This window comes from Alligator sinensis, unplaced genomic scaffold, assembly GCF_000455745.1.
Source record: "Alligator sinensis unplaced genomic scaffold, ASM45574v1 scaffold77_2, whole genome shotgun sequence".
Taxonomy (NCBI): domain Eukaryota; kingdom Metazoa; phylum Chordata; order Crocodylia; family Alligatoridae; genus Alligator; species Alligator sinensis.
The window spans coordinates 1,261,722-1,286,309 of NW_005842016.1; the positions used below are offsets into that span (position 1 = coordinate 1,261,722).

General features: G+C 43.9%; 1 protein-coding gene across 1 annotated transcript in view; it reads left to right on the plus strand.

Annotated features, from left to right (window-relative positions):
- DNAH9 (dynein axonemal heavy chain 9) overlaps nucleotides 1-24,588 on the plus strand; it is a 524,795-nt gene that overhangs the window by 367,339 nt on the left and 132,868 nt on the right. Inside the window, exons 54-58 of the mRNA XM_025202178.1 lie at nucleotides 5,802-6,006; nucleotides 15,318-15,482; nucleotides 18,459-18,599; nucleotides 20,903-21,073; nucleotides 23,212-23,334. Of these exons, the coding sequence (XP_025057963.1) occupies nucleotides 5,802-6,006; nucleotides 15,318-15,482; nucleotides 18,459-18,599; nucleotides 20,903-21,073; nucleotides 23,212-23,334 (805 nt within the window). The remainder of the gene's footprint in view (nucleotides 1-5,801; nucleotides 6,007-15,317; nucleotides 15,483-18,458; nucleotides 18,600-20,902; nucleotides 21,074-23,211; nucleotides 23,335-24,588) is intronic.

Here is a 24,588-nt window from a genome sequence, read left to right on the forward strand (position 1 = left end):
GGGCCGGGATGCCCCAGGCCCTGCAGCTCTTCCGCCTGCTGGTGCGGGCCCGCCTCTCGCTCGAGTTTGAGCATGCGGTCCTGCGGCGGACAGTGCCCACCTTCGAGGAACGCTGGGCCCTCGAGGGGGTGCTCTGCCAAGTCGAGGCGGGGTGCCTGCTCCTCGCCCTGTAACACCCCCAGCTGCTCAAGCTGCGGCGATGCGTCCAGCGGGCCGAGGCCTTGGACTTTGCTTCACGCGGGTCGAGCCCTGAGGCCCCCAATGGGTGTCCCTGCTGGCAGAAATGTAAATAGACTTTTGGCTCGTTATGGTTTTTTTTTTAGTCTAGAGTGTACGGGCAGGCCTTGCAGGCTGTGAGGCCCAGGTGTTCGGGCCAACCTGTACATACTCTTTACTGACCCCGATTTGTCACCCTCCCTGGAATAAACGCCTCTTAAAAGTCAAAAGTCTATCTATCTATCTATCTATCTGTGTGTGTGTGTGTGTATACATTCATACATACATATATACATAATATATACTTGTATGTGTATATGTAGAAAGCCCCAGTAGGAGGGATTCTATAGCCTCACAGTCAGGAAACTCACATGGGATGTTGGAGGCTCAGATCCTGCCTTTTGTCATGTTTTCACACCTGTAGTTATGTGCTGTACCTTTTCTTAGTGTCTTGTGTGGGCTCATGTTTCTTGATGCTGTTGTCTGCTGTATGCCATTACTATACCAAAGCTATCTCCACTAGGTATTTGGATATTATGGAACGAGCCCTTGCTGCAGGTGAAGTTGTTTTGATTGAAAATTTGGAGGAATCTGTAGATCCAGTTTTGGGCCCCTTGCTTGGTCAAGAAACAATCAAGAAAGGAAGGTAAGAATCCAGAACACTGAATGAGGCACCTTTCTATGTCCATATCTGGCCTTTCTCTTAATTTTCCTAAAGCTTCTTGGGGAAAAAAGTGAAAATAGATCACTAAAAATCTCTATTGGTCTAGGTTGAACCTGGTTCTTGGGTAGTTCTTGGATTTTTGGAGAAAGGGACCTTTTTTTATAAACCTACTCTAGCACTGTGGACTGATCCTAATCTTGAACCTAATGTACATAAGGTGATTTGAAGGTGATAGGCATGTTGAAGATGTGGTCAAAGTGCTGAATAGGGACCCAAAATGTCTGGATTTTGTCATGGTCTTTTTGTGTGACTGTGAAAATATCATGTTCTATTCTTTATTTTCCTTCCATAAAAACAATGTTAATACAGCTAGCCAAAAACAAAACAAAACTGGATCTTGTGTTTTGCTTCTAGTCCTATGTAGTTTGCGTTTCCCTCACATACATAATACCATTCATATTGGAAGGCTACTCCAGAACTTTGCGTCTCTGACTTTAGCAAATTGTAGTTCAAATTTATTTATGGCTAGTTTATTTCCATGGCTTCTTGTGCCAAAATTGTCCTTCAGTTTAAACTGTTTTTCTGCTTTGTGACAGTCTTACAGCCTTGAACCCCAGACCTTAGCCTCATCAGCACAGCCATTGATCTCAATCCACCAGCCTGCTGCTCTTCCCAAAGGGCATTTGCAAATATTGTTTTGTGTGTGATGAGCCCCAGAATTTCTGTACAGCTTTAATGTAAAAACCTTTCATGACTGCTTTTAAAATGATTAAGCATGCAAAAATGTAACCCTCATCTGTTGAAATATCAGATGGGCTGTTTTAAGGCAGAGTGCCTTGTTGCAAGGGTTAATTTGGGGCAATTCTGCCCACATCTATACAGCTTTGCAGGCTGAACTAGTGAGTACCAGCCCAGCCTAGCCCCACCCCTGGGGCTGTCACTGACAGGAGACAGAAAACTTCTGTCTCCTCCATGAGCAGTGTGGAAGGGAGGCAAGGTGAGAGAAGGGAGCTTCCTCTGTGGTATGTGCCCCACCCCCCACCCAGCTACCCCCAGCTGGGGTCTTGGGGGCAGCTGGACCTGGCCCACAAGTTTGGGGCTCTATTCCTCCTCCCCATGCAAACATCTTGATAGCAACAGTCTTGTTGCTGCTGAGCCTAGAACTGGGGCAGTGGGTGTGTGGGGGGGAGCCCTTCCTACTGTGAAGGTATGGTCTGGCACCCCCTAAGACTCCAGCAGCGGTAGTGGGGGGGCATGCACAGTACAGGGGTTCGATCCCTCTTTCCCCACCTCCTGCTAATTACCAGCTGGCAAGGGGGTGGGATTAGGACAAGGACAGTCCAGCAGTTTCCTGGGAGGCTGCTGGTGCATGTGCACCACTGGTGAGGGTCAGTGCAGGCAGGCTCCAAGCATCCCCTGCTCAAGAGGCAATCACCTGTTGGGTTCAATAAAGCTCTAACTTGTGGCACTTTTTTTAAAGTGCTATGAATTAGAGCGCCTCCCTGATAAGCTGCCTGAAGTTGTGTACACACCCAAAGACAAAATGAAGTATGCCTAAAGCCTTTCTTAGTGTCCAAGTGTCCACCTATTCCCTGATACCTGAATGGCTGACTCTTGTTACCTGATCCACTTCCCTTATACAAGCCCAGGGAGAGGAACAGGAAGCATCTGGGTAACAGGGCTTTCATGACTTTAAATTGCACCTCTGGTAACTTGACCTGTTTCCTGACCTGGCTTATCTCTGGACTCTGCTTGCTCTCTCTGAATCTGGTTTATACCCCTATCTAGTTATCTTGATTCCTAATTCACTCCCAATTGCCACATTTCAGCAGATTCAAATAATTGAGTCAATGCGCTGGAATTCCAGTACATCGGAGCAGCCTTACTGTTCGTGTATAGGCACCCTTTAATATGAGGTACTACATAAAGGAACATTAGCCCACGCTAATGCTTAATGGCAAAGGTGAATGGTTCTTTGTGATGCTTAATGTGCAGTAGACTAATTCTACTGTGCATTAGTGCATTAGCATAGGTTTTGCCTTGACGCATTACTGTGCAGTAGAATAGGCTACTGTGCATTATGGCATATTGTGTAGACAGACGTGCCCAGTTTAAAGAAACAATTACAAAGGGCCTATAATTGTTCTCAGTGAGGAAAAGAGTGGGGGTACAGAATGTAGCTGTGTGGTTGCACCCCCCCTTTTACCATTACTGTTTCTGCCCAAGCTCAGTACTCCATAGGCACGTCTAGATGAGTGTGCATGTGCACACCACTCATGCAGGTGTTTGCCACGCTGCTAATTTGCAATATGGTGGTGGTGGGCGGGGGGGTTTTGACACTGACAGATACCAATGTCAAAAAAACCCATGCTAGAAAAAAGCAGGGTGGCGCACATGGCAGCAGAGTGCACCATCCAAAACAGGAGCCTGGTCAGCCAGAGCCATACTCCAGCTGCCAGCCAAGCTCTGTGCACCTGGATCGCCACTGCTGGAGCCCCAGGAAGCACCCAGGACCCCAGGTAAGACTGCTGAGGCCAGCCCAGTTTCTGCCCCAGCCTTCTCTACCCCACCCAAGGCAACTTGCCATGCACCAGAGCATGCATGCAGGGTCACTCCCCAGGGACAACTAGCAAGAGCACAAATATATGCTGCTCCTAATTATCCATGGGGAATGCATGTTCCTTCTCATGCGGATATGCCCTATGGTGCCTCTCTGTGCATCTGAAACTCTGGGCAAGGAACAGGCATAGGAAGGGAGGAGCACCCAATGCCGCTGCTGTCCATGGCTGACCCAGGCATCCCAGGGGGAGCTCTAAAGCTGCTTTTGCCCTGCTCCATCTATGCACTGTGACTGCTCAGGGTGCCAATCTCAACTGGAAACAGTGGCAGCAGTAGGCACATCCCCCCCTTCCTGTGTCTGCTCTCTGCTGCTACCCCCATGGTCCCTACTAACCAGGGAGCAGGTAGAGGAAGAGGAAACCATCCCCTTTCCCATATCTCTGCCATTGTTGCCAGCAAATAAGCCCAGGGAAGCCCCAGAGCTGCTCCTGCATTGCTCCAGCTGGACTACAGGAAACAGCTGCCCAATGTGCTTGGTTCAGCCAGGAACAGCAGAAGGGGGAAGGGGTTTATCTTCCCAGTGCCTACTTCTGGGAAGGGCATGGCAAGGGCAGGTGGGAGAAAAGGTCAGGTGGGGAGAAGGTGCACAAAGGAAGGAGAAACTGGCTCTTCATTGCGAGCACCATATACATCCACTCCCTGTAGCTATTCCTATGCCCATCAAGTTCCAGGAGATGAGGGGAGCACCTCTGGGGCTCCCCCATAAAGCAGCGGGCAAGCTACATACCTGCTCACTGCCTGCTCTACTGCCTGCACCCTCACTACCTGTCCTGCTACCATTGCTTTTCCTACTGCAGTGTTGGGGACAAATTTAAGATGATTCCCCAATAATTAAATTCCAAACATGGAAAATTATAATACATTTATAATTTTTTCATGTATAGAAGTAATTTTGGGAGGGTGAGGGGTATCTTAAATTCAAGGTAGTCTTGGATTTGGGTAAATGTGGCAAAATAGTTTTAAAGAAAATAATTGTAAAAATTAGATATTTGAGAAACCCCAAAGTTCTAGAAAAAACCTGCTTTTGGGAAGGTTCAGAATTTTAGACAATCTCAAATATAAGTTCTTTGTTTTGAAACAGCCCAGCATTCTATGAAGAGAAGGACCTGGGTATACTTGTCAGTTGCAAGATGACTATGAGTTGTAATTGTGATGTGGTCTTAAAAAAGACAAATGTGATCCTGGAATGCACCAAGAAGGGTATTTTCAGTAGAGATTGGGAAATATGCATTTCACAGTACTGATAAGACCTGTTGGATAGACGAGAGGCCCTATGCCTCTGACACTGTTGTGCTAAAACTTTAATAAACCTTGGCTTGACAAGGCTTCAGCTTCTAACCCATCTCCTTCCCCCTTTGCCTCTCCTTAGTTTAACACCTTAATGTACTCATTCCTTAGTTTAACAAGATCTATAGGATGGTAATTTGGGCTGTACAAAGAAATGAGCAGGGAGGTTTCAAAATCCTTACAGATCATACCTGGTAAATGATAAGTTAAATGATATATCTTCTAGGAAAACAGGAAGATTTGAAGGAAGGTTTAACAATGGGGAGACCACTAACCTGTATACATACTAAAGTTGTGAAATAAGAGTACATCAGCATGGATGTGTGTGTGATAACTGGCCAGTGATTTTTTAAATGAAATGACTACAGTTGAATTAGTGTTTGTAGTTATTCAATGTATAACATAGATATGAAATATGTAACTTTTCTATCACACTTTGGACATCTAACCCCTGCTCCTCTGCCAGGCAGTCTGATCAATTAACTGAAAACAGGGGAAGATCTAGAATTCAATAAAAGGGGATGTAGCAAACAACCCCTCAGAACATGGTGGTAGGTGCTGGTACTTCTGCTATGGGGCCAGGTTGGGGTGATGCTATGTGTTCCAGGCAGAGCAAGGGTGAGTTGGGGGAAGAAAGGGGTGGCAGGAAGGGGTGTGTGAGGTCAGGGGGGCAAAGGGACCCTGAGGCTGCTGCAGGGGAGAGGTAGGCAACACAGAGGCAGCAGGGTGGCAGACAGCAGCTGTGATTCCAACCCTGACCCAGGGCTGGGGCCAGAACTGGAGTTTCAGCAGCTGCCAGCCCCCCCCATCCCCTCCCCCCAACACACCGGCCTCATACTAGATTCCAAATGAGGGTTCTTTTCACCACAGTAAATGGGGGGAAAAACCCTTATCTTAGAATCAAATAGGGTATGTATTGGACGTATATAATCTAATACTTGAAATGGCATTAGTAATTGGGCTAAACCACTTTTGGAAATCACATGAACAGTTACTCCTGTTGTTTCTATTTCAGGTATCTTAAAATTGGAGATAAGGAATGTGAGTATAACCCCAATTTCCGTCTCATCCTCCACACAAAGCTAGCAAATCCCCATTACCAACCTGAGATGCAAGCACAGTGTACCCTCATCAATTTTACTGTAACTCGAGATGGTTTGGAAGACCAGCTATTAGCAGCTGTAGTGAGCATGGAGAGGCCTGACCTAGAAGAACTAAAGGTTAGTTACTGGTTGCAGAAACTATAAGGCAGTATTGACAAATGTTCAAGAATCATAACTCAGAGTTGAAAATTTTGAGTTAAGCTTACAATCATGACGTTATGATAAAATAATAAATATGGGATTCATTTCCTTTGTCATTTGTTTTTGAGGCTTTTAGACAGCAATAAGGTCATTTTTTCAAGATTTCCTCCAAAACAATGAAGGCTAAAAACTTCCTTTTTTGAATTATTGAAACTCTAATAAAAAAGTATATTTCTGCAGGATCTCAGGCTTTAAATTGCAACATGAAAGATCAGTTGACTTGCAATAAGATCATGAGAGCTTTTAATACAGTTAAAGTGTGAAAGCTTTTCCATTATAATTCTCATAACTTGCCAAAATATTCTGTTTTGGGTTATAAGACTTTTTAAGTGTGGCTTCACTTTCAATGTAAGCTTTTAGTAAGTCTTAGCCAAATATCCATGCAGTTGTTTTTCATTTACATAACACTAAAAAAAAATATGTTGTGGGGCATTGTAACAAGTCGCCCTCCCCAGCACCATCTTTCTGGTCATCTGCGCCTTACGCAGAGTGCCCTTGGAATATGATTTGGAGCTCTTATGTCCCGCCCTATACTCACCTGCCATGTCTTGATGGAAATTATTGTTGATGTTCTTGCGAGCGGGAGACTGCCTGTTGTATTTTGTATGTTGGGGTCTTTCACCTGCATGGCCCTAACCCCTGTATTTCTCTAGCTTGGCCTTCCCGTCCAAAACCCACCAAACAGGGTTTGACTCTGAGGCTCTAGCCTTTTATGGTGTCGGACCTTGTTACAACTTGGCCCCCTGGTCCTCGGGCTCTCCGCAGCCCTGTCTCACACTGCACCTTCTCTGCCCCGCCTCTCTGGGGCTTCTCTCGCTGCCCCCTCTCTGGGGCCGGGTCCTCACGCTACCGTGGGTCCCCTATGAGGCCTCCTCCATCCCCTAATAGCCTCACCCAAGCCACCAGTGTTAGTCAATAATCGAAAAGGAAAAAATAATAATTGCCACTAGTCACTATGATCAAGCAAAGTAGCCGGTCAGCTTACATTCGCAGGCTTCATGCTTCGACTCCCAACTGTTGGTTACAGTCCTTGTGGTGCGGCTGCCGTCTCTCCACAGCTTTGTAGTTCCCGCCTTTGGGCCGCTCACCCAAGCTTCTCTGTGGAGCTCTTGGAGGCACTCCTTCCCCTTCGGCTGCTCTCCCCCCCCTTCTGTTGTTCTGCCCCGGGTTCTTATAGTCCTGCCCCTTCTGGTCAGCTGACTAGTGGGCCAGGACCAGTCTTTAACCCCTTCCACACCAGTACTCCAGGTCCATAAAGTTTTGGCCTTAAAGGGGCGGGTCTGCTTTCTAGTGATTCCCTGTTACAGGCATGTTCGCCATATTTTTTCTGGCTTGTGTTATTTTTGTTTGCTTTTATTTTGTTTTGAAAATCCAACCCAGTGCTCTGAATATTTTCTACTCTCAGTCTGACAGGCATCAGGAAGTCCTGGTTATCCAATTTACATGAAGGGGCTACTGGGAGATTGATGGCTTGAGTGCTCTGGGCTGGGAGTCATAGTTTCATAGTTCATAGTTTCATAGTTTTAGGGTCGGAAGGGACCTAATAGATCTTCTAGCCTGACCCCCCGCCAGGGCGGGAGAACAACAAAAAACCCTAAAAACAAAAACGGGACTCAAATGAGTCCAGCCAGGTAGGGATCCAGCCTCTTCTTAAAGATCCCCAGGGTAGGGGCCAGCACCACCTCCCTTGGAAGTTGGTTCCAGCTCCTAGCCGCCCTAACTGTGAAGTAGTTTTTTCGGATGTCCAATCTGTACCTCCTCTCCATCAACTTGTGCCCATTACTCCTTGTTATGCCAGCGGGGGCTAGGGGAAACAGCGTCTCCCCCAAACCCTTCTGGTTCCCCCTAGTGAGTTTATAGATGGTCACCAGGTTCCCCCTCAGCCTTCTCTTGTGGAGGCTGAATAGGTTCAGGTCCCGCAGTCTCTCACTGTAGGGTCTGCCCTGTTGTCCCTGGATCATGCGAGTGGCCCTCCTCTGGACCCTCTCCATGTTGTCCACATCCCTCCTGAAATGGGGCGCACAGAACTGGACACAATACTCCAGCTGCGGCCTGACCAGCATGGCATAGAGGGGGAGGATCACCTCCCTGGCTCTACTCGAGATGCACCTGTGGATGCACGACAAGGTCCGGTTAGCCCTGCCAACCATGACCTCGCATTGTCGGCCCATGTTCATCTTGGAGTCAATAATGACACCAAGATCCCTTTCCGCCTCCATGCTCTCAAGTAGGGATTCCCCATCATATAACTATGAAACTATGAAACAGAACATGGGCAGTATAACAACCACAGGAAGATCAATCAATGATGCCCAAGGATAAAGTGTCATCACAGAGGGAAAAAGATACAAAAGAAGGGATTTCAGAACAGCAAAGGGTCCCCAAGAGGGGAACCCGAGGCCACAATTGACAGAGGGCACACCACCAACCCATCTCACCCACCCCATTTGTGAGGGGTGGGCCTCATCCTCTGACCTCCAGGTTGCTGACATCTGACATTCAAGAGAGAACCTCAGGGTAAAGCTTGTGTACTGGCCAGATGTACCTTCCCTCTGATGTCAGCTCTAGGACTGGTAGATATGGAATTGTTTGCATTATTCTTATCTGCTATCACTGTGTATCAACAGAATTTGCCTGTTATCGAATGGAGAGGTCATAGTTGGTAAGGGTTTGCTTCCACCCAGAACAAGATATCTGGGTCATAAATCCAGTGCCAACAATAATAAGTAAAGAATAGGATAGTACTGTTTCACAGTTCCTAAGTTCCAAAGTGGTAGGGGAATATCTACAAAGACACAAATTGCAACAGGACGAGGAGAATTGCATTCAAATAGTACAGTGGGTGGGATGGGGTTGAGTGCAGGGATGTTGTCTTGGGAAAGGCTGAAAACTTGTTTGCCCTGAGAGGCTGCATCCAGACACACAGGCACATGCAGTTTGTAGTACTGTAAGCCTCTTTGCGGTACCACAAACTGCACACCCAGAACATTAGCATGTACCTCTTGCTGCAAATTCGAAGCACATAGGCAAAATTTGCTACCGGGATTTCCCAGTAGCAAAAAAAATAAAAAGCCCAAGAAAAAAAGCATTGCGGTGTACACTATTGTAGTGCATGCTACAATAGTGTGCGTGGGAACTTGGTCCTCCAGGGAGATGCTCTGGCTGTTGGTCAGAGCATCTACTATTTCATGTGTGCCCCCTCAGCACTCAGGGAACTGGGAGGCATGGGGCAAGGGAAGTTTGCTTCAAGTGTGACAATTTGTTGCTCACCAAAGTGCATGTGCAAAGGCATGTGTTGTGGCACAAATTTGTGCCGCTGCAAGTGCGTGCCCCTGCACATTTGGACATGGTCAGAGGTAGGGAGGTAAAGCAGACCTAATTTCTCTCAATGGTTGTACATATAGAGAAATACAATTATTTTGTCTGTTATTAAGGCCCAGTGGTATGAAAGGGGTGCTAATCTGTCAGATTTGAACAAGCCCATAATGTGATTAGCTTTTTGTTCTGGAATAAAAATTGCAATGTCCTATGGTAATTTGCTCTCCATTTTCAGTTATAGCAAATAAAGTCAAACAGACAATTCAATTGTAAAAATAACTAACTTCTAAAATGCATAAATATGGTAAATCTGTATTAGATTGAAGCTGCATACACATATTCATACTCTCTGGGAGAATTGTTTGAGGCTTGTTCTGGTAGAAAAACTTACTCAGAGCCATGTGTATACACATTTGAATGTTGAAACCCTGGAGTGAAGGGCATGCAGTGCTGACATTGTGCAGCCAGCAGGGGGACACAAGATACACTTGCAAATAGCATATGTAATATTTTAGTCCAGTATTTTAGCAGATTTAGGGTAGATTTATTATTAATGAACAAACTGGTTGAAATCCTTTCTCTACAGACCAAATGGAGCATGATAGGATTTGTGCGTGTGTGTGCACGTGTGCACGCACATGTGTATAACAGTCCCATTTTAAATGTGTGTCCTGGACCTCTGCTGAAAACAAGACAGAAGTGTTAATTTGACCAAACTGACAGTATGCTTGGGACAGGTCTTCCTACCTGATCTGGAAGTACAGTATTGTTTCAAGGTACCATTTGGTCCGTATCTTGCAACAGAAACTATGAACCAAAGTAATAACTAGGAGATGGTTTAAATACCTGCATGCCAGAAGTGGGACTAAGATACATGACAGTATACTCATATCTGATAGCAGATCTGAACTCAGGATGGATCCAGCTCCAATGGATTCTCTCTCCATACTAGGAGTTGGTTTGGATCCCTGGTGTAGAAAAGCTCTATATCTTTTACTAGCTCTTTGAGGTGCTCTGTGATACTACTTCAGCATTGTCTGAAGATTCAAATGTTTCTCTCTCTCAAAGTGGTGTTCTACATACCAAGATCACTAATATTTTTTTCCCCTTAAAATACAGAGAAGCAAAACATCTAAGCTTGTATTATGCTCGGAAGTGCGTGTCAGATGCACAGCTTTGATTTCTTTGATAGTGTTAAAAAAAGGAATTTGTAATAAAACTATCCATAATATACTTTCATTCCTGAAATGGCACTGTGCCTCTCAGCATAGACTGAATAATCCATGCAACTGTTGTCAGGAAAGACCTGCTTTTGGGAGGTTCATAAAGCCAAATGGGAGTATAGGCCTTACTGGAGTATTCATTATTACAAGCATTGATCAGTGCGTATTCAACTCCTGTAAGGCTTTGCTAAAGCATTGGCCAAAGCAGATATGACTGAAAACTGACCTTGAACTCACGGGGGCATGTCCAGACTGGTAGGCGTGCCACAGACCCATCTGCTGCGGCACTGGACACCACACATGCAGGCATTCCTCGTGGTGCTGGGATTTGATCCCAGTGTCAAAAAAGCCCAAGCTAGAAAAAAGCAGAGCGGTGCTTGTGGCAGCAGCATGTGCCACTCAAAACTGGATCATCACTGCTGGAACCCTGGGAGGACCCCAGGGCCCCTAGGAAGTCTGCTGGGGCCACCCCAGGTGCTGGCCCCAGCCTTCTTTACCCCACCCGGGTTAACTTGCCACACACCAGAGCATGTTTGCATGGGCTTTCCCCAGAGAAAAGTATCAGCAGCACTATGAAAGAAAGAAATTTTGAAATAAAATTTTGAGCTTGCTTCACTTCAACTTATTATTAAGGATTCTGGCTAAAAGCCTTGCTCCTGAAAACAACATGACAAACATACAACCATAATATAAATAAATTTAAACAAATATAACAAAAATACAAATATCATAATAAAATAAAGCCAACCATTATAAAAACATTAGTCCTACTCCTAGAATGAACATACTCAAGTATAAATATAATATAAATGGTTAAAGTATAAATATAGTGATAAATCAGATCATGAATCAATAAAAATATTGTACATAGGTCCACAATTGACACAGTAAAATCAAATATAGTGATAACATGTATCAATCAGATCAACAATAAAGACTGTTTAAGTCTGATCGCTTCAGCCTTATAAGCAAAAATTGCAAGACAGTTTACTAAATATGCATGTTTGCTGAAAGAGCCAGATTAATTTCTCTCTGTTTGAAAAGTATATCAATTTCTGCAAGAACAGTGATAAATACTTTCTCCTTATGTCATTATATAAAGAACATTCTAAAACATTATGAGCAGTGTCTTCCACAATTCCTAGACAAGCTGGGCAACATCTTTTAGCCCTTGGAATAGAAAGTCTACATCCAGCCAAAACAGCTGTAGGCATCTGTTTGTAGCACAGTTATGTAATGCTGCTATTTGTCTTCAAACCACATGTGGACATTCATCTAGATGTGCCCATGAAGTTCTTAGACTGGATGGGGCTGGGCAGGTTATGCTTTAAGGGCCCCTGACAGAGGTAGCAGCTAAAGTTGGTTCTTACACTGGATTGTTAAGGATGGTTCCAGAGAATCCAGAATGTACATGATCATGACAGGAGTACCAAGAATTAAGGTAATTTGGTATACATGTTGCTGTTTTCTAGGTACATATAAATTGAATTATTCCGATCTTTGTACAAGAAAAACTGGAAGCTTTAGGAATGCTGCACTAGGCCTGGGGGATGTTATATATAGAAGTTGTGCTTGTGTCTTATCACAGGGCTTATCACAGTGTGTATTATCCAGGGCTAATGTCTTGTAACCCTATCGTTAATTATATTAGTACAGAGGTGGCCAAACTGTGGTGCACATACCACTTATGGCATGCAGCAGATCAAGGAGGGGGCAGATAGCACAGTAGTGGATAGAACAGGGAGCAGAAATCACAGCAACAGATTGGACAGAGAACAGGGCAGGGAACATAAGGTGGAGCAGTAAATTGAGCAAGGAGAACAAGACCTGGAGTAGAAAGCAGTGCAGCAGATCAGACAGGGAAGGGCATTGGAGTGGTATTCAAGGATGGTGTGTGGCTAATTGGACATGCCTGACAAAAATGTTGGACCAAACTGTAACGTGGCTGCCAGCCATATGAACCCAGGGTCTGAACCAGAACATTCAGTCTGGCTCTGGGAGCTGCTGAGTGATGAGCTACAGGGCAGGAGAGCTACAGAGAAGCTCCTGGCTGATGCCTGAACTACCCTGGGAATGCTTCAAGTAGAATGGGGATGTCTTGTAGAGAAATAGGGCTCAGGGTAGCAGGGAGCTGAGCGATGCAGCCAAGGAGCTAGGGCTGGGCCTCAGACCTAATTGGAAAGTGGTGTTATAGGCAGAGGGCTTCTTCCTGAGTTTTTAACTGGTGGTTTGTGGAGGAACTAAGAGGTAGTTTGGAGGTCTCATTAGCACCCAAGGGGCATGTGACTGCCTTGAGCCCTGACAGGAGTCAGCCTCAAGGTGGAGTCTGGGGCCAGAGGCCCCAGAGTCCAGGGAGGGGCAGAGCTTGGAGCCAGAGCAGGTCTGAAGTAGGACCAGGGGTCTCAGATAGAGTCAAAGCAATCTCAGTGCCCAGAGCAGGGTGAAGACAGGGCCAGGGGACCCAGAACCAAGGTAATCAAGATAAAAGCTGGTGCCTAGAAGCCAGATCCAGTACAGTAGGCCCAGGTTAGAAGGCTCAGCTAGAGAAAAGGGGTGGAGGCTGGGAAGGCTGAGGTCCCAACAAGGGAATGTTGGTACAGTGATATCTGTGAGGCATGAGCACAGCTGTAGAGGAGGTACAGAGACTTTGATTAACCCATAACGTAATGGCTGCCTTGGGGGCACATATGGGCCAGAAGAGCATAGGCAACTGTTAGGGGGTGCACGTGCCCCGCTGATGGGGCAGGTGTCCCCTGACGGCAGACACCGGTGCTGTCGGTAGGGCTGCTGCCCCCCTGACAGGGCCGCAGCTGTCGGCGGCTTCTGCGGGTGCTCCCCCAGATTCAGGAGGCACCAGTCCCTCATGCAGGAGGGCCCACTTAATCGGAGAGAGTGGTGTGATCAGTGGAGTCAGAGAGAGAGGGGATCTGCTGGTGGGAATTGACTTGGGCTCATTGTGAGACCCATGTGCAGCCTTCCTTTTTTAATCTTTTAATAAGAAGAAGGCTTTGACAGGTGAGGAATCAAGGGAAGGTATCTTAGAGATTGAGCCAGGTAGGAGACATATGACCACCAGGGGGTGTCACAGCTGCTCCTGGGGGTCTGGTCCTGTTACAGTGCCACTGCAGATGATCCATTTCATTGGGCAAACACGTGGCCCATTGTCCTACATTAAGCAGGGTCCTGCCTGATCCTGCAGCACAGCGGGAAATGTGTTCCCTGATTACAGAGACACATCTGTAAGATTTTTCAGGGCACATGGAAAGAGGAAAAGGCTGGGGTTCTCCACGTACAGAGATGCACCACAGAGATTGCCCAGGATGCGTCTGTAAGGGGAAAGCTGGTTAAGAGGTCCAGAGTCTGATAAGCTTGATCCTGTGCAAGTATTCCCAGGATTGAAGCCCCAGAAATGCCTGTCTTAGTTGACTGGAGACCGCAGGCAGTTCTGGGCTGCCCATGGTCTTACACCTTAAAGCTAATAGATGTCTCCCACAATAAAGTAGCAGAAATTGTTACCACATGTGGCATGGCCACAAATGTTGGGCATTTGTGGCATGACAAGAGGTATAAACATCTATTTGCTTGGCCTTCGTTCGGCCATAAAAATGTTTGTTATGGCACAAAAGTGACATCTGTTTCTACCTTGATTCAGAGAAAGAAACAACAATAGAGGAGAAAGGAAAGATGCCCTTTGTTTCATCATGAATGCTATCTAGTATTGATTATTTTTCCTGTGTTTTTACTGGTTAATAGTAAGTGGTATCTGAAAACAGGGTAGGCTGTTGAAGGGCAGAGTTGTTTTGGGAAGGAAAACTCAAAAGAAATTTCACGGTTATTGACAAGGTCTGGATCTTGGCAAGCTACTTAGTTGTTTAATTATTTCTGATTGACTGCCTTGTCTTTCTAATATCAGTCTGTTTAGCAGAGGAACTGTCTTCTCTTTTCTGTATGTGCAGCTTCTAGCACAGCGGAGCATTGCTTGAATACAAATAATAGTAGAAATTAAGCAAGTTTGTTATTGTGACTTTGATTGTGAGAGACTTTGATTGTAAGAATGAAATAGTTCGAAGTATGTTCTGAACTCATCTCCTTGAATACAAGTATATTTTCTGTTGTTTGGCCATCTTCACTTTTAGTTATTAATCTTCAACCAGTTTTACAACAGTGCTTAGATTTCTGTTGTTGTGGATTGGACAGGGATACTGAGGGTTCCTGGGGAATCCCAGATGGGGGTGGGGGGGGGGGAATAGTAGCATGTTAGTAGCTTGGTACTACACTGAGGGAAACACATCTCTAAACTGAGTTAGATGGGTATGTTAGTGGGGTAAAATGCTCATTTGAAATTCTGGTGTATACTCATGGATGTGTGACTGTGCTCTGTGCCTGTCCTTTTTTTCCCAGCTAGTTTGCCTTCCCTAATTTTAATACAGTCCTTGCTAAGGGGATTACTTTTTCTGTCACATCTCATTCCCATGTCCTTGGTTTCTCAGACAAAACTGTATCCTGGGATCTGAAGTAATGTCCAGAGCCGTGCTTGCATGCACAAACTTAAAGACTGAGAATAAACAGATTATTATAAATATTAGCCTGTGAAAGTGCTTAATGGAAGTGTCATTCTAACATGGTAATGGCTAATCCTTGCTCTTAATATGTATCTATGGCTGAAATTTCCACTTTTGATTATAGTCAGACCTCACAAAGCAGCAGAATGGATTCAAAATCACCTTAAAAACCTTGGAGGACAATTTGCTTTCCCGGCTCTCGTCAGCATCTGGGAACTTCTTGGGAGACACAGAGTTGGTGGAAAATTTGGAAATTACCAAACAGACAGCTGCAGAAATTGAAGAAAAGGTAAAAAGGCAAAGTCAGAGTCAGGAGAAAGAACCTGGGAGGTGTTACTCATCTTTAAAGAATTGTTGGTGTCAGCTCTGCCTCTTCTGCTACATAGAGAAATGTAAATCTTTTCAGTCCCCGTTTTGGCTGGCTTCAAGCTGTTTAATTTTTCAAAGGTTATGTATGTTAAATGGCCTGTTTAAGACCAAATGAAATTAACAGTGCCTGATATAAAGACAATAAAACTTCAACACTATATCTAGATAGTTTAGATTGTTCCAGATTAATATTTGACTTTATTTTTTACTACAGTTAATTCTGAATACTTTACATTTCCTCAGTTAAACCCAGAATTTTAGGCCAGATGGCAGGTCAGAATCCATTAGTTAGTGGTATACAGTAATCTTCACAGAACTCAGATGCTTAGTACCATGCAGGTCCCTGCTTATAAATTTGCATCCTAAACCAATCCATGTTGTTGTCGGTGGGTGTGTCTACGCATGCCTGAATTTACTGCACAGTGAATAAAGGCTCATTAAACTGCTCCCTGGTGCATGTCTACATGTGCGTCTGGGTACAGAGCAATTTGAGCCCTACAGGAGCAGCTTAGTCCAGGGCTGCTCCTGTCCTGCTCTGCCTCCCCTGCAGCAGCCAGGGGGGGCTCCACGCTTCCCTGGGTGCCAGCTGCAGGCTGGCAGAAGGTACAGGGTCAGGTGTGAGCTCTGGAAGGCATGGGAGAGCTGTCCCTGGCTCTGCAGGCAGCTCCCAGCTGCGTGGAACTTGGGGTCGGCTGTAGCTGATGTTCCCAAGAGAAGCGTGTGTGGATCCGAGCCACCAGCTGGGGAGGTGGGGCCCTTGGTGCTCATACCATACCTATTCTTCCTTACCTCAGGAGCTGTGATTACAGTGGCAGCGGGGCCCGCAGCTTCCCCTCAGTGAATGTCCTGTAGCTGAGGGGGAGGTGCTGGGGTGTAGGGCAGCAGGGACCAGGCAGCAGCTCCAAGGCTGGGAACTGCCTTCACACCACTGAGCGGCCGATCCCATCCCACATTGGGGTGTCTGGGCCCCTGTTCCCCTTCAGTATCTGGTATAATGGCAGAGCCTGGCCCAGCTTGTCACCAGCTATGCCTGGCTCTGGGGCTTCTATGGAGCAGGGGTCTACACTGGCATGCCTCCTGGCCTGCTGCTCCCTGTGCAGTTACTACACTGGTGCAGGGCTGTGCTCAGTGCGCCTGCAGAGCTCTCGGCAAAAGACAGGAAAGTGCCAGTGTGCTCAGACCCTGCATCCCCACACCTGCCTGTTCCTTGCTCTCTGCCTTGGGCTGTGTGCTTCCACCTCCCCAGCCAGTGTCTTGGATCCACATGTGCTCCTCCTGAGAGCACCAGCCACAGCCAAGCCCGAGTTCATGTGGCTGGGGGCAGCAGCTCCACCCACTCCCTGGAGCTCAGGGCTTAGCCAGGCAGCAGTATGGCTCCCTGCTGCCTGGGCTGACCAGGTGCAATCTGCCAAATTCAGTGTCAGCTTTTACAGCCCATGCAGCCACATCTTCACCGCAGTGGTACCAGATTTAGCTAGGTTATAGCTATCTCAGATATGACTGTCCAGAACGAGAGCAGCCCTCTTGATTGCGGGGCAGACATAGCTTAATGTAGGTTTTGTAATGATAAATTATACCTCTTTAACCTGGCAAAACGTAGTAAAAATATAATTAAAACAAACTAGGCCAGAGGAGAGAATGGGATAAACTCACAACAGGATCCTTGTTATCGACAGGTGCAAGCAGTATGCATCTGTTTTGGATTGTTCTCTATTTAAGAAAGGAATCAGAAGTAGGAGTAGTAAATGATCAATTCTCAACCTGGAAAAGTTTAATAGTGAAGGCAACTAAGGATCAGTGCTAGACCTAGATGTATTTTGTGTCCTATATTTATTAATCACATAAATGGAGGATGAAAGATGATTCATAAGGAAAAAATAGTTGGTGATAAAAAATAATAATTTTGGTTAATCAAGAGTAGGGATAATTATTGGCAACCTTCAGGGACCTATTAAAAGTAAACAATTGGGGAACAATGATATTCGGTATCAAAGAGTGCTAAAATACATTTGGAAATGTTTAAGATTGCCAAATGCTTTGTGAAACACTTTCTAATTCCATAAAGAGGGAAGCCAGGGAACAATCCTAATGAGCATGTAAAAAAACCTGTAGGTGGGTTGCTTCTCCTGCAAGCTTCTCCAGGTTACTCCCTGAGGAGTTCCTCAGCCAGTCCACACAAGTAAAAATCCTGTTGTCCTGTCCTGGACACTGGGAGAGGACCCCTATGGACACTGGGAGAGTGCACTGGGAGAGGACCCCTGTGGCTCTGGCCCTACAGAGTAGTCTGGCTTCTCCATGCAGCAAGCAGTTCAGCCCACTGCCTGTCTTTGTCTCGCAACTGTTCCCTCACAGTTCACTGCCTTGCTGCTTTTCTTCCTGGTGTTTTTAAGTTCCCAATGAGACACTCCTTTATCATTAGCCAACTCAACAGGGCTGGCTGCTCCCTCTTAAGGAGACAGAGCACCCTCTTACACTGTCACACCAAACAGAACCCACAGCAAATAACTAAGGCTAAAGAGGGAAGGATAAGGATATCCTTAGGATAAACAATATTCTGGTCTGTCTAGCTATCACTAGTCTGAAAACAAACCTGCATGAAAAGGAAAGAAGGATGTCTTAGTTGTTTAACAGATCAAGTTCTCACTTTACAATGTGTAAAGCCATAGTGGCTAAATCTCTTTGCTCCATAGTACAAAGAATTATTTTATGCATTGATCATAGAGGGATTTCACTTGCTCTTTAGTCCTCTATTTTCCTTTTATGTACTAACTTTACCAGGGACTGTAGAGAAGCATCAGTCTCTCCATCCTCATACTTTTTTAAATTAGAAGGATTCAACCTTAAAATAGATATTTTTCTGGTTTCACAATTGTTTTGGTCTTTTGTTTCCTCACAGGTCCAGGAATCCAAAGTGACAGAAACAATGATAAATGAGGCAAGGGAACACTATCGGCCTGCTTCAGCCCGGGCTTCTCTGCTTTACTTCATAATGAATGATCTCAACACCATCCACCCAATGTACCAGTTCTCTTTGAAGGTACAACCCTTTTAAGCCCAAAGAAATCTCCCACATGGTCTTCTGAATAATTTGATTGTTTCATTTACTAGCTATGTTGGAAAGGAATCTCTTGTTTTCTTGGGCCAGATTGAGGGCAGGGTGGTTTAACTCTTAATATAAAAATAGGTTTCATTGGACATGTTTACACAAGGCACTAACTGCGCAGGAGCCTAATAATACTGCACAGTAGTGCACCACAGCACAAACAATGCTAATACGCTACTGCGCAGTATTATTAGGCTACTGCACAGTAGCGTCACTAAAAGGGTATATGCTGGCACTACTGCACAATAATGACAGTTACTGCATGTTAATTTAGTATTTGATTATACAAGTACTAAGTTTAATGTACAGTAACTATGGCACATTAATGAATGTGTAGACATGCCCATTCTTTTCTATTGCTCAGTTTTCATGGGAACTGAAGACTGCTGTAATTTACGACTTTCTAACGTAACTTTGGTCCATATCCTAGGTATCTAAGTAACTAAACACAATCATAATATAGGATGGTCCAATCCTATGCTTCAAGTATTGTTTATGCATTTTGCATTGAACATATTGATAAAATACAGAAACAGGCTTGGAGTCAGGCATCAAAACCCAGGTGCTCCCTCTCCCAAGCCAGTTCCCTGCTCGCTGGAGCACAGTCACATTCCCACTTACTCTTTTTCTGACCCCAGGACTCCTTCCCTCTAAACAATAAATTCTTCCATGAGTTAAACCTCAAAAAAGAATCCCATGAAACAGAAACTTGTGCATACAACCAAGGAAGAATATAAGAATATTGCATAAGCATGCAGGGAGAAAATCACTAAGGCCAAAGCACAGTTTGAGATGCAACTGGCAAAGGGCCTGGAAGTGATATAAAAGGATTCTGCAAATATGTCAGAAGTAAGAGGAAGACCAAAGAAGGTGAAGGTTCCTTATAGAACGCAGAAAACAATCCAGTTATAAATGATGCAGAGAAGACTGAAGTATTTAATGCTATTTTTTGTTTCCACCTTCACAAGTAAAGTCAACAACCAGATGAGTTTTGTTGGCCGGAGAGATAGGGAAGGAGGCAAACAACCTGGAGTACTGTAAGAACAGGTTAGGAATTATGTAAAGAAACTGCATGTTTTCAAGTCAGCAGGACCTGATGGGATGTATCCAAGAGTACGTGAGGAATTAGCTACAGTAATTTCAGAGCCATTGTCTGTCATCTTTGAGAACCTGTGAAGGTTAGGATTTCTTCCAGACAGTTTCTAAACTTGCTAAGTCAGATGAAACAGGTATAGACAAAAAAATATAAAAATACTAAACTCATGCCACAGTCCTAAAGAGGTGTCTTTTCTGTGATATATAGGGCTGAGATATATTTATTAGAGAAATGTACAAGTATGCCATTTAGTAGATGCATTCCTCATATCTATCAATATCATAGATAATAGAATCGTCTAATGCCACTGACAGATGTTCATTTAAAGACTCAATGGTATACATTCTTCATTTAAAGAATTGCATCTCCTGCCATGGCACATGTGCATGACAGGATATGTGATTTTGGAATCATATGACGTCTGTACACGTGCTGCGGGGTGGGGGAGTGTTTTAATTACAGCGGCTCTAAGAGCAGCTTCATAGTTTCATAGTAGGTAGGGTCGGAACAGACCTGAGCAGATCATCAAGTCTGACCCCCTGCCATGGCAGGAAAGAATACTGGGGTCAAACAACCCCAGCAAGGTATTCGTCTAACCTCCTCTTAAAGCCCCCCAGGGTAGGAGCCAGCACCACTTTTCTTGGAAGTTGGTTCCAGATCCTAGCCGCCCTGACAGTGAAGTAGCACCTCCTGATGTCTACTCTGAATTTTTGCAGAAAAGACAGAGGTGTATTACACCTCTTACAGAGGTGTAAGAGACTATGCCTTGTCCATGAAATATCTCCTGTAAATAATTGAGTTTGCTTATCTATGCACTCTCTCCCAAATGAATGTTTACAAGGTCATTGTTTTATGACTGTATACCCATCAAATAGTTGTAAACTAGAGCTTATCCGGTAAAAAGAGAAAACAACTAAACACACCAAAAAGCTAGTACAAGGCCTAGCTTCCAGCCCATTACCCTTTTATCTAGAGCTGGCATCTGATACCACTTGACCGGGTGGTTTACTTTATTTATGATTTCTGAGACTAAAAATTAAAAACCCACTTGAATTAATTTACTCTGTTGAAATGTTACACAATATCCAGGGGCATTAAAAGAGGAATTATAAAACAGTCTTTCTTATGTCTCACAACCCAGGCTTTCAGTGTTGTTTTCCACAAGGCCATTGAGAGGGCTCTTCCAGAAGAGAACCTCAAAGAGCGTGTAATAAACCTCATTGATAGCATCACCTTCTCCGTGTTCCAGTATACTACGAGGGGGCTTTTTGAATGTGACAAACTCACCTACACCGCCCAAGTTACCTTCCAGGTAAAAAACAAGATCAGCTTTTATACATTCAATCACTTATTTTAAAAATTAAGTTATTGACATTGTACATTATCTTCCAGGACAGAATGCAAAATTGCACAGCCTTCAGCTTCATAACAGCTAATGAAGTTGGTTTGGGAATATGTTGTCTCTTTCTGCCCTTATCCCTGCTAGCAATCACAGGTGGTGTGTTTGATTTTTATTAAGTTGGCAACCAGTAATGGTTGATTGAGGGACCTAAGAAAATGAGAAGGTTGGTCCTCATGGACAAGTTTTGGGCCAGAGAAAGGTGGTTAGCTGCCACTGTTTTGTCTTAGACTGAGTCCTTTTGAATCGTAGGTAGAAGTCCTTTTTATATGCATATTATATATTTCAATTTCTATATTATATCTAGAGGTTGAATTAAAATAAATGCTTATACAGTGACTGTTGTTATGTGGTAAAGTTACTATGAATTATGCATGATGAGTAGCAGTCTGAGAGTTAATGCATAAAATGCCATGGCTTTGGAGAGATCTAGCATGAGTTTCATTTATTCCTCTGCAAAATATATATTAATGTATAATTAAGTTTCCTCTAATTCTTAATGTAATCCTTATTAAAAACTATATAACAAATACATTACACTTCAAAATGTTTAATTGCTACAAAGTGTAGAGGTTACCAAGAAAGGGAATTTATAAAAAATATCCCTTTACAGTTACTGTCGGTACATTAAATTATTGACGTGAAAAATAACTTTATATTTTTACAGACTTCCTTAATTCTGCCCACAAAATATGTATGCACTTTCAACATGCCCATCACGAATGTGTACATGTCTTTTTCTAGGAAAAGTATTTGGTAGCACATAAGTTGGTATCACATGCTAAACTTTTAATTAATTTATTTTGAGTTTTCAAGAACATTACGTTTCTGCACTTAACCATAAGTGAAGTAAATTTGGTGCTGAGATTATTTTTATCCATATGAAAACATAAGTCCCATTTGAACTAAATAACAAAACAGAATTTATAAAAGTTCATATGTTAACCAGGATTTTTTTACAACAAAACAATGATTTTATGAGCTAATATTGAGATACAATTGCCAAATCTGAGATATAGAAAGGAGTAAAAGTCAGCAGTCATTCCCTCACAACCTGAAAAATAAATGATGGCTGAATATCCCAGAGAGAGGCAGTTATTCATGTTAGTCTGAAGTCAGTCAGAGGGCAGGTACATTTGGACATTATGGACTAACTAAATCAAAGATGCATAGCAAGAATTTTCATCAGATGAATGTCCCAGACCATCTTTAGCTCACAGCTGTTCAAATGCCAATTTCAGGAGAACATGTTATATATAACATGCTCTTCTTCTTCCCATGTGTACCACTGGTTTTCAGTGTCTTCTGAATGTCATTACACAAACAGTTCCGAAGAATCTTAGACTAGATAAACCACCAGAGCCCAGTAAACCTGACATATTACCTGGTATATTCCATTCAAAAGTGCATACAGGATTTTTTATTGTTTCCTTTCTCATGATTGTGAAATAATTCCTCTCACCAGTTTTACATATTTTTGATATTTCAGTGAACTGAAAACATATTTTCATTAATAATGTACTGCCCCCCAAAAGCCAGTAGTTAGTTGGTTATACAGCAGCCAGTCATTCTATAGCTATAGATTTTTAAAGTCAGAAAGGACCCTTGTGACTACGTGCTCTGAGCTTACACAAGCAAGGACCAGATATCCTTGTCCACTGATTTCTAAATCAAGCCCATATCTTCTGTTTAAATTGAAGCTGCTGTTTTAGAAAGACATCCGGTCCTGACTTTGTACACTGCAAGAAATAGAGAATCCCTGAAATACCCATGCCTTCTCTGCCAGCAGGCATTCCCATTTACTATCAGTGGCACCTTCAGGCTTTGTCACTATCCAAGTCCTTTTTAATAACTTCAGTACCATTGAAGTACTGGACTGGATGCTCTGTTCCAGCTCCCATGCTTTCTTACAGTATCTAGAATGTATTTTACCAATCTCATTTGGCTGGTCCGGCTTCATACGGTTTAGACACAGATTCTGACATGTAATGTCTTAATCTAGTCTGCTGTATTCCAGTCTTTCTAAAGTACATTGTTTTTTGACATTGCAGATACTTCTGATGAATAAAGAAATTAACATTGTGGAACTGGATTTCCTGCTTCGCTATCCCTTACAGCTAGGAGTCACGAGTCCAGTAGAGTTCCTATCTAATCATTCATGGGGTGGCATCAAGGTAACTATTTAACTTTAAGTAAATGTACTTGATATCTCTTATATTCACTAGGGCTTCATCCAGAATTGATGAAGTAAATGGGAATCTTCTATTCAATTTCAAAAGGCCTTAAATCAGTCCCTATAGGATCTGATAAATTGGAGGCTGCCCACAGTTCAGAGATGACACAACATGTTCCATTCGTAAAGAATGGAATAACTTTACATGGTAAGACTATGGGTTGGGAATCAAGATTTGTGTAATCTATTTTTGGCTGTATAATGGACTGCCTAGGTGAGTTATGCCCCCACACCTTTATCAGGGTGTTGTGAGGCATAATTGAGTAATATTTGTAAAAGACTGCAGTAATAGACACAGAGAAACCGATACATGGGATCCAGTTTCTAGAAAGCTACTTTGCCTACAGGAAATTTGAACCTGTACCTTTCTGACCTCTTAAAACATCAGGCTAAGCACTACATCAGAGGCACTTTCTAGTCTCCCTTTTCAGCCCTCCTTTTGAAGCTAGTCTGTTTGGGAAGCCATGAGCAGGAGCTATGTGGGGCCAGGAGTAAGGCTAAGAATAGATGTTAAATTTGGCCCTGGATAAATTGTGCCTGTGTTTATCCCAGCATACAAATATCATGGGTTTGGTGTGTGTAGTCAGGGTTTAGTAAGCAGCTGAATGCAGTACCACTTTGCTGCCATTGATTCAATGGCAGAATCCTAGGATTACTGTAGAGACATACTTTACAATATCCTGGGATAAGCCATTACCACCTCTTATCTAGGAAACTGCTTTAGGATTTATCCCAGGACAGTGGACATGGACATCTGTGTAATTTTGCTTTGTTTTAGGATAAAATGGTTTATCCTAGCATAAATGAGAGAACCATTTGCAGTTTAAGAGAGTAAGCGAAATGGTTTATAGCTTATCAGATAACTGCAGCTATGGGAGGGAGCTAGCCCTGGGTCCTAAAAGAAATTTCTGCACTGCACTGCTCTCCATCTATTTTAAATTCAAAGGGCACTGGTTCAGCCTCAAAAGAAGCACTGGAGAAGAAGTTAGCTGCTGCCTAGTCAATGGTGTTATAGTTAGTGCACTATGCTAGGAATTTTGGAAGAATTGAGTGCAAACCCTTCCAAAAAGTGTCCCCTTGAATGAAGGGGACATTGATATCGTGTCTCTGGCTTCCTGCCTGAGAGCCCTAACCTTTCAGCTTTTGGGGTTAAACCACCTTGCTCTTCCTGCTTTTTCTGGATTTATACTCAGAT